Below are 10,354 nucleotides of genomic sequence, written 5' to 3' on the forward strand. Positions count from 1 at the left end.
TACAAACTAAACAGCAAATGTTTAATAGACAGGAGGACAATGAAGTAGTAGTCTCCCCCTACAGACTATTAATAAATCAAATTCAAAATCCTCCACTCAAAGAAGAAGAAGAGGAAGCAGCAGCACCAACCGCGCCTCCTCCTCCTTATCGAAACACACCAATAAAAACAAGAAGCCATGGAAAAGAACGAGACTGGTCAAAAACAATGGGAAACGTATTTTCCCCCACTCTCCCTAAACCTTCAGGTGGTAATCAATCAGAATCAGAAATTTATCCATTGATAGCACTCCCCCACCCGATGATGGGTCAAGTTGATGCTGCTGGAGGGAGGTAGAGCAGGTATTTGTTTACCGAACATGGACCCAAGAAGATGTTAAAAAAGCATGTAAAGGCATACCACCCCCCAAAGAAGATGTTGAACAATGCATTCAGGGTGTGGATAATCTAAGAGCATCCTATCACCTGAATGGAGTAGAGTTACAACAGGTATGGATGTGTATCATGGGTGCCGCCTGGCACCTGGTTAGAGGCAGTTATGATCCAAATGATCAGCAAAACCCTCCTGCACCTCTGGCCCCAAATAGTACTGCATTAAATCAGAGAGCCCAAGAATTAAATGACCGTGTCAGACTGAGATTTCGGCAGCGAGCGGACTACACTGAAATAGGACGTTGTAGACAAAAAGACGATGAGCCATTTGATGACTATAGAGTCAGAATGACTAAAGTCTTCAGAGCCCACAGTGGGCTGCGTGAAGATGGTCATGAAGATGGACCATACAAACAACAGTTAAAAAAATGCATTACATGCAGGGTCGACCCAGCAAATACACCACTGGGTGTCTAAACATTATATAGGACTCCCAAATGGAACGTTGTCAGACTACCTGACACATGCAGTTCATGCTGAAAGAGTGACGAAAAACAAAAAGAGCTCTAAACCAACCGAGAAAGCAACTTTCTGGGTTGAAGATGACGAACAGGCCATTTATTGGCAAAATCCACAAATCAGAGGAAGAGGTAGAGGAAGAAACAGAGGAAGAGGAAGAGGAGGACCCTTTAGGGGCATGAGAAATCCCAGGGCTTGCTGGTCCTGTGGAAAAGGACACATGGCTAGGGATTGCAGGACTTATCCTCAAGATAACCCCTCTAGTTCTGCGTGACTAGAACCAAATTGTTCTGAAGAAAAAGAAAGTGAGGCAGAGACAGAAGTAATGAACCTGGAAGACATCTATTTGAAGAAAAAAATTAGACCTGAAGTAACATTAAAAGTAAACGGACAAGATGTAGTGTTCCTGTGTGATAGTGGCGCCTGTAGAACCACACTTACACAACCAATACAGGGTGTGCAACAGAGCACAACCTCCATTCTAGTAAGATCAGCACAGGGACATTTACGAAGAATCCCTGAATCTTGTCCCATCTGGAGAAGAGATCCACATGGAAAATCATGTCAGATGTCCGTCCTTATAATGCCCAGTTGTCCAGTAAATCTGTTAGGTCGAGATGGACTCCTAAATCTAGGACTATCCCTTGTTCCTACCATTGATGGAATAACAGTAAAAAGATTAGGAGAAAAGAAATCTCTCATGGTGTTAGAAGGCCATGATACCCCTACATATTACTACACATTAGAGATCCCAAACAAATCTCCAGCCAAAATAGGAGAAGAACTTTTGCAAAAAGCTAAACTGCATCTGCAACAAATCTGTAACAAACACTCTCCAGATGACCTTCATGTAACCATGAAATACATGATGAGGCCAGGTCCAGACATTCAATATTTCAAAAACTTAGAGAAATTGACTCCAACTAACATTACAGTGTCTTATCTGTACTCTGTAATGTTAGTTGGAGTCAATTTCTTTCTTTTGTGTCAAAGTCATTATAATAATGTTTTTTGGATGTATAGGTGGATTTATATTTTCACAACAGGCAAATTAGGAGTTATCTCGGTCAGAGCGCGGTCTACAAGCGTCTTTACTTAGGCATGCCGGAAGCGGAAGTCCAAATTGAAGAACATTTAAATCAGATCTTTAAAGCTAAGATTAAAAGACTATCTTATGGTGGACAAACAAATTAATAGGATGGTTGGTTTCTCTCCTTTAGGAACAATTATTGTCATTAAGTTAAACAACATTAAGAGGTAATATAATTTGATTATTTTTTAAATGTTGCTACAATATTAGTTTTTAAATATTATGATCAGCTGTTGTTTTTGTGAACGCTCTTTTGAAAAAGCAAACGTTGGTGAACGCAGGCGATGAAGGTATTTTGAGGACGAACCTTGACGGCTGGTATTAAAGCAGGTTTCTTTGGACTTCCTGTATTTTCCCACAGGTTAGGTCAAGAAGCAGAACTGAGCTCATTTGTTTCCAGTTTTGGTAACAAAAGAACAAACAGTTTAGTTTTGATGCTTCAGTCAAATGTTTTATTTCAGAGTAATAACTTGGAGATTTATCATTAGCAGGTAAAAGGAGTATCTGTTTCTCTCAGATGGCTCACTCCTCTGTGTGCTGTCACGTCTTCAGTCCTCCTCCAGGATTAGCTGCTCTGTCCTGGGATGATGCACCTGGTGGTTAATAACGCAGTTTGACTGCCTGGAACAAGACTTCTGTTTGCTTCAGCAGGAAGAAGCATGTTGATGATGTTTGAACRTGTTCACACTTATTTGGGTTTTCTTTGTCAAATACAAAAATCTCAGTTTACTTTAAGTTTCATTATTTACATTTTATTGCTTTGTTTTCATTTAATCAAAACTATCAGATCCATCCATCTTCTGATTAATGGATGGGTTGGTGCCTCCAGCATCTGATTCAGTGACACTGTATTTTAAATTAAATGTTTTCCTTTGTTTACATTTTTTTTACTGATCTTAAAGTGATGAACTGTTTTTTAATCTAAAGCATGTTTGTAAAATCACAAATTTCAGAATTAATGGAAATCCTTTTTGATCAATGTCTCAACTTGGAATTTTATTAAAACTTTCTTGTTCTCCTAATTTTTGTATTATTATTATTTTTTTAAACTTTTTTCCTGTTAAATAAGGTCAAACACAAACTGCAAGACTGATGGTCAATTTTTCTCTCTGCCAAATGGTTTTGAATAATATGTCCTTGTGTTTTTTAGTTTAGTTAAAAAAGCTGCTAACTCAGGACGATTAGAAACATCTCTACATTTAACAGCTGCTGGAAAAAGGAGCAAGATGTTGTTTCTTTTATATTTACTTTTTAAAAAAGATTTTTTGATTTTTGTCACATTTCAAACATTTGCGTTTTTCTCTCAGACCAATACAGTTTGAGAATTATTTCAATGAAGTTCAAAGTAGCTCAACAGTAACTAAAAGTAGCAAACTGGATGCTAAAGCTAAAATAAATTAAAACTAAACTCAGTAACCAAAAAAATACTCCCATAGCTCCCAAAAATAACATAGGATAAAACAAACATAACCAATACACTGAAGCAAATGTCAAAAGCTTTTGAAAGAACCTGAGAGATCTCAGTTTATTTAAATGTGAAATTTTTAAATGTTGCAAAAACCAAACGTTATAGCACACTGCTCCTGATCAAGCCAAAAGTTTTGATATATGAGTGGTATTTAGTTGTAGAAACTATAGACAGGGAAACAAAAGAATAACTGCACAATAAATGATTTTAGGTTGAAACAAGTAAAACAGATTTAAAGCACTGGTGACCACCCTGGTCTCAGAAAAGCCTTCAGTCATTCCTCTTCTTCCTCTGAGATCAGATTCTGACAAACAGCTCCACTAAGTGGCCATTTTACCACATTACAAAAAAAGATTATGACCTTGTACTGCAATGCTTTATAAAAATTAATTTACTGCCATTTTTAGAGAAACGAGTTACCTTACAAGATATGGTTCCATATTACTTTAGTCTCTGTCCCWCATCTTTCTCTTTATTCTTTTCATGGCTCATTTATTTGGCTCATTTTCAGTTGTCTCCTCTCAGAGCAACACGCAGGCTCCTCCAGAACTCCGGCCTCCTCTCCTCCTCCTGAGGCCACTCCAGGTAGGTGGTGGAGCTCATGAGTTTTCTCAACTTGCAGAAGCGTCGGGGGACAGCGTCCATGGACAGAGGCTCCAGCAGGATCAAGATGGCCGCGTCCCCGCCGGCGTCAAAGAGCCAGAAGTGGGAGAAGTCCAGCTCGTAGCGGCACCAGTCAGAYTGGACAAAGTTCTCAGAGAGGATGAAGACGGTCCGTCGGCTGCGCTCGATGGCGTTCATGATGTTGTCCATGATCCACTGTCCAGGAAGGAAGTCCCKTTTGTGGAGGCACAGGGTCAATGGACGGGTGGTTCCAGGACTCCCATCATCMTCCCTGTAGGAATGTAAACCAGAAACAAACCTACTTTAAATCTGTGCACCATTGTTTATCTGACCCTGCCAGTGGCCAGACTAGAGATATTGYCAAAATAACAACTCCAAATGAATTACCTTGGCTCTTCCAGCTCAGGTACCAGAAAGTTTTCCACCCAGCTGGCATCTCTTTCACTGTAGGAAACAAAGGCATCGAAGGAGAGTAACGATTCTGACTCCTCGGCACGTTTGCTTCGTCTCTGGGAACTTCTCTTGGCCTTGAGCCATGCCCAGATCATCTTCAGGTACCAGAAGGCGTGGAGGCGCCAAAGCACCACAGACACCAGTATCCCCACTAACAGAGCAAGCCCACAGCTCACAGAGACGAACAAAACCTGGTGGCACACAAYGGCAGAGAGGTGGACTCGTCTCACTGCGTCTCCCTGCAGGTAGAGGGGAGAGTCGCAGACATAGCTGTCCTCTCTGTCCGTTAACTTCACGTCTCCGCCGCCTTCAAACTGGGACTGGAGGAAGCTGACAAAATCACAAGAGCAGATGAACTTGTTCTCGCCCGCCTGGAGGTTCTCAAGTCGTTTGAAGGACTGGAGGTCTGAATGACCGAACCAGTTCAGGGTGTTTGACTGAAGACACAACAGATGTTGTGGTTGGTAACAGAGCAGACAGGAAACAGAAACATGTGGTTGTTTCTCACCTGTATTGTCAGGATTTGAAGACTGGGTAAAAGCTGCCCGGCTGGTAACCTCAGGAACTTGTTCCCAGAAAGGTGGAGCTCTTTTAAGACTGGYAGGAAAATGTTGAAACCTTTAAGGTCATTAAAGCTCAGATCCAAAACCTGCAAAAGATAAAACATCAAATTAATACCCTGTTGTCAAAGGGATGGTGTCAAATGGTTTGATTTGGTTCCTCAGGGTCCGACCTCGAGGGACGTTTGTAGACAGGAAGTGATGGCGGTAAGCTTGGCCCTGGAGATGTTGAGATGTCTGAGGGTCGTCGGCCAGGGGCAACTGGATGGCATAGAGCTGTAGCTGGTCCTGCTGATGTCCAGGTGGGTGAGTTTGGTGAGTGTTGACACCAGTTGGCTCATCATGGACAAAGACTAGAGAAAAATGGACAAATGTCAAAAGGCATTATTGTACATAGGTTTGACTTTAGGTCTCATGTTGACACCTTCAGATGGTTTCCACTGATGTTCAAAACTCTGAGATCCTTTAATGTTTGGTTTTGTTCACAGAGCGATTCTGCCAGAGTCAGGTCGGTCAGCAGATTGTCTGAAAAGTCCAAGTACTGCAGGTTCACCAGCAGATGAGACGTTGCGCAGGGCATCACGTACACCTGAAGGTGAAAGTCACAAGTTTCAGGTCTCAYAAAGGAGAAAACTCAGTAAAGGATGGGTACTTGAGTTGGAGTGTTGTTCCTGAGGTTTARCATTTTCTGTACTAAGTTTTAGCTGTCTTGGTATGTTTTCTGTGTTTACCATGGCATTTATGATTGACARCTTCCTTGGGTAATGCAGCAGAAAACTCAGCGGTAGAAACGAGGTGAACTTGAAGACATCCAGCAGCACCACGTTTCGTAGAAAAAACTCGTCGATGCTTTTGTGATCAGTCCATCTTGCTTTTTCCCACCTGCCACAAACAAACGTTACTCACACRATCAGAATACAGTAAACATTATGTTTTACTAGAAGACACAAAATCTACTTGACTGGTGTTGCAAAAGAATCGTCATCTTTGGCTAAAATCCATTCTGTCGCAGCGCTAACGTACCTTAATGCTAATGTGGGTGAGATTCAGGCCTGAATGAGAAATTATTGGAATGAAAACACCAAACTATTTTAGTATTCAAGAAGCATTCGTGGTGATGACGTGGTAACAGTGTTTACTTCCTCACTATTTTTATGTCGTGGGAGTGATGCACCACCAACTGAAGAGTACTGTGGCAGAGAGCAATAAGGCTCAGTGCAGAGTAACTACGTAAAATAGTTTGTGTCTSTGGTGGCACGATCTACCAAGAATGCAGAAACACGTTGGAATAATACCAGAAAAGTCTGCGTGTGTGATAATCAATTAAGGTTTAATTATGAGCGACAAACAAACAGAACTGAATCAGGAAGTTCTGCATGCTTGCGACTGAACTTGTCAGCAGACCACAGCCAGTAATATAACATGTTAACATCATATGACGTGTTTATAACCAATCACAGATCGCCCCATGTACTCTCCAGCCTATCACAGGGCTCCCAGCTCAAAGGGTGTCTTATCRAACAAGAGTGGTCAGTCCATTGCGGAGTCCTGTTGTCTGGACAAACAGACTACGAGAGCGAAATGAGCTATCAGAAAGATACGAGTGATGGACAGTGTCAAGGTGAAACAGATATAAATAATTAGTCCATGACAGTGTCCTTTATTGTAAGTAGCATTTTTGTACCTGGTTGTTGTGSTGTCCTACCTGCCTTCACCGGTCAGTGTGATATCTTCTGCGTGAATTCTGGACAGCGGCACACCGTTCGTTGCCACCAGGAAGTCTATAACAGACTCGTCAGAAATGTAAAAGTTCTGGAAGGAAAGCGACCTGAAATGAAAAATAAAAGTGTTTTCTTGACAATTAAAACAAAAAAACTTTCATTCTCTGSAGTAAAAGTTAGAAACGAATCCTGCAGCGAATGAACCTTATTCTCTTGTTGGCGGCGGCTCTGAAGGGTTGAACGGTCTCGTTCCCGATCAGRTGGAGGTCCTTCAGGGTCATCGGAGTCTCGGGGTACGACACGTCACTGAGCACCRCTGACGCCAAGGCCTGGTTTGCTAAAAACGGACCGTGGAGGCTTAAAGTGACACAACCCAGTGGCCAAATGTCTCCTAAAGTTCCGGAGTCATACCTGCAGGGAAAAGGACAAAGATGGGAGCTTTGACGGACCAGGTGGAGGTTCAGGGTTTGGCTTCRAACCTCTCCAGGTTGTTGGCGTGCACTGTGAGCTCCTCCAGCTTAGTGACTCCGCTCAGATCGGCTCTCCTCAGCTCCTTCAGAGACGGACCACCAAACAKCAGCCTCTTCAGCCCGTTGAGTCCTTGGAATAACGGAGGAGCACCCAGGTGGCTGGAGAGAAGAAGCCTGAGGGTGAATATGAATGTTTCTGATCAGTTTTTACCCCACTACCCTGACCTCCTCACCTGTATGGGTTGTTGAGCAGGTTGACCATCTGCAGAGCCCCCAGCTTCTTGAACCAGGTGTGGTTGAGCGCCGTCAGCTGGTTGTCAGAGAGATCCAGCTCCTCCAGGCTCCACAGCGAGTCAAAGGCCGATGAATGGATTGTAGCTAATCTGTTATCTGGAGCAGAGGGGTGTCTATATTTATATTTACACATCCCATAGGTGGCTTCATGTCTTACATCCTGTCTGTGTTACCACTGAGATCCAGAACCTTAAGCCGTGAGTGGCCCGTCAGGTCCCCATCAGTCACCACTGTGATGTCGTTGAAGGACAGATCGAGACTCACAGCTCTGTCCGTTACCACAGGAACACGAGCGAATCCACCGTGGGAGCAGTTGCAGGCGAGGCGCAGGTCGCAGCGACTGCAGGACGGCCTGTCATTGTCCGGGTTTGACCTTTGACCCCAGCACACAGAGAGGAGGAGGACAAGTGTAGCGCAGCAGGGTATTGGACGTTTCATGCTGCAGGTTTTTTTTTATCTGCAGTAGACAAAGAAGTGAAACTCATGTGGAGGAAGTAGGGTTCARCCAAACAGGAAATCAACATTTTAAAATAAGTCCTAAAACTTTTAGTTTAAACCAGTGGTGTCCACAGTCTGTCCTCAAGGGCCGGTGTCCTGCATGTTTTAGGTGCTGCCCTTGTTCAACACAGTGGAACCTAAGGAGAGTTAGGAGGCCTCTTCAGTTTGCCATCAAGGTCTGCAGAGGCTTGCTAATAAGTCACTTCTTAGGTTCAGCTGTGTTGAACCAGGGCAGCACCTAAACCATGCAGGACACCGGCCCTTGAGGACCGACTGTGGACACCAGTGGTTTAAACCCTTCAACTCTGAGCCATGAGTCATTCAGACATTAAAACTCAAAGATCGAACCAGGTTGTGCTGACTCATCCAGATAAAAGTTGTTATGATCTTAGCTCCAACACAAACCTGACATATTGAGGAACAGCTAAAAGGTGATTCAGCTCTAATTTATTTTTCTGGTAATTCTTCCTTAAAGACATGATTTATACTGTTTACCTGATGTAAACAATTGTTTTTAAACAAAYTGAAATATTGGCCTGGGAAGTGCTGCCCAGGCTTTGGCGCCCTCTGGTGTTGATTRAAGGGTGCAGCAGCTTTGACTGAGCAAGAAAAAGTCAAATAAAATCAAGTAATGATTCAGTTATTGCAGAATTTGTTGGTCCAAAATGTTTGTTAGAGATATTCTCACACACAAACAATGGTTAGTAAAAAACACAAGTTTAATATCTTTTTTTCCTAACGCAATGCAAAAAAGATGTTGCAGTCTTATAAAGAACAAAAATACTACAGCTCAAACTGACTTCATGGCTTCATAAGTTATATTTATCAGATACAGGAAGCTAAAACARTGCTTAATAATCCTCGAGCCTTTGCTTCAATTCAGAATTAAACATTTGTGTTTATGATCTGACTAATGTGCTGAAAATAAAAGTTTGAGCTTTTTGCTCCCAAAATAATATTTTGATTTAATTCATTAGTTTTTTTTTTGACAGCTAAAGGAGACACTAATATAAAATTTGTGATAATTAGAAAAAATAAATAAATAAAAAAGTCTCAGTGTGCAGTTAGGGTGATGAACTGATCATACAAGTTGATTTTAAAGCAGGCCTGAACTGAACATCATTTTAAACTTTTTTTATTTCAATAACATCAAACTAAAGAACAACTAATTTTAATTTTCTTTGTCTTCAAACTGAATCTGACAAAAACCAAAGTTCAGATTTTTGAATTATAAGTAAATTTAGCTGCACTTGAACAACTAAATTCAGTTCTTAATGTTTAAAACTCACTTTTAATTTGACGATCCAACGCTCATGTTTTTTWATTTTTGGTTTTCCTTGTTTTCCTGTCATCTGGATGAGTTTTAAACAGGTTTAATCTTTAATATTTATAGATCCGTGTTCTCACCTGACGACTTCCAGAGCCGAGTCCTGATTAACGTCAGAACAAGTAAAACTGAAAGGCTACAAACAGATGTGTGAGTTTAAAAACAGGAAGTTAAAAACACATCTGGAAGCAYGAGTGAAAAGAGGTAGTGAGCATGAAAATAAACTCCTGGGAGGAAATGCTGAGTGRTTAGAAGATATAATTATTATGTTTGTGTGACACTGCTGACAGCTGGTTGGGTTTGAAATCTGCACATTTTTACAAACTGGTTTATGAAGTCAGTAAAAACACAATATTTATTCTCTGCTGGATTTGTTTCCCGCTGATGAACCTTCTGTGTGGTTTCTGTCACCAACATGTAGCTGTTGATCAGCAGAGCGTAAACTCAAGAACTTCCTCTTCAGTCWTTTTTTTACATTCAGACCAGAACCAGTTCCACAGAACCTGAACCTGACCCCCCCCTCCCCCCAATGTAGGGAGGAGGGGAGTAAAACTGAAAGAAACACAAAAAGACAAAACAAATAAAAGGTTAGTCAGGTTTGTGCGGGGGCTGAGACGGTCAGTCAGAACTTGGACCCTTTGGCCCCCCTGCTGTCCTCATGTCCCAGCGGGGACAAACTTTGGGTCAGTTTGTGAGAACGAGTCACTCTGAGCTGAATTTAACTTCAAACAACCGGAAACATCAAAAAACTAATAATTTAGTTCAGTTTCAGATGAAACAGAAAAATATAATCAGATAAAAAATGTTTTTCTTGTGAAAACTCATGTTTCATCAGCCTGTGTGTTAGCAAAATATCATATAATAAATATMAATAAACATAACATGGACAACTGAGCAGGTTTTATAACTGGATGTTCAACATGGCCACAGACCTGAACAAGCTGAACAACAGCTAAAACT

General features: G+C 41.6%; 1 protein-coding gene across 1 annotated transcript; it reads right to left on the minus strand.

The window, feature by feature from the left end:
- Positions 1 to 3,457: 3,457 nt before the first annotated feature.
- Positions 3,458 to 8,007, minus strand: tlr2 (toll-like receptor 2). Its single transcript, XM_014024584.1, has 11 exons — positions 7,743 to 8,007; positions 7,509 to 7,665; positions 7,285 to 7,434; positions 7,010 to 7,216; positions 6,790 to 6,912; positions 5,816 to 5,966; positions 5,509 to 5,673; positions 5,258 to 5,437; positions 5,033 to 5,173; positions 4,459 to 4,961; positions 3,458 to 4,342 (listed from the first exon to the last, which is right to left on the minus strand). The coding sequence occupies exons 1-11, from the start codon at positions 8,005 to 8,007 to the stop codon at positions 3,955 to 3,957; spliced, it is 2,430 nt and encodes an 809-aa protein (XP_013880038.1). The 3' UTR covers positions 3,458 to 3,954.
- Positions 8,008 to 10,354: the final 2,347 nt, after the last annotated feature.

Source organism: Austrofundulus limnaeus, unplaced genomic scaffold (genome assembly GCF_001266775.1).
Source record: "Austrofundulus limnaeus strain Quisiro unplaced genomic scaffold, Austrofundulus_limnaeus-1.0 Scaffold429, whole genome shotgun sequence".
Lineage (NCBI taxonomy): Eukaryota > Metazoa > Chordata > Actinopteri > Cyprinodontiformes > Rivulidae > Austrofundulus > Austrofundulus limnaeus.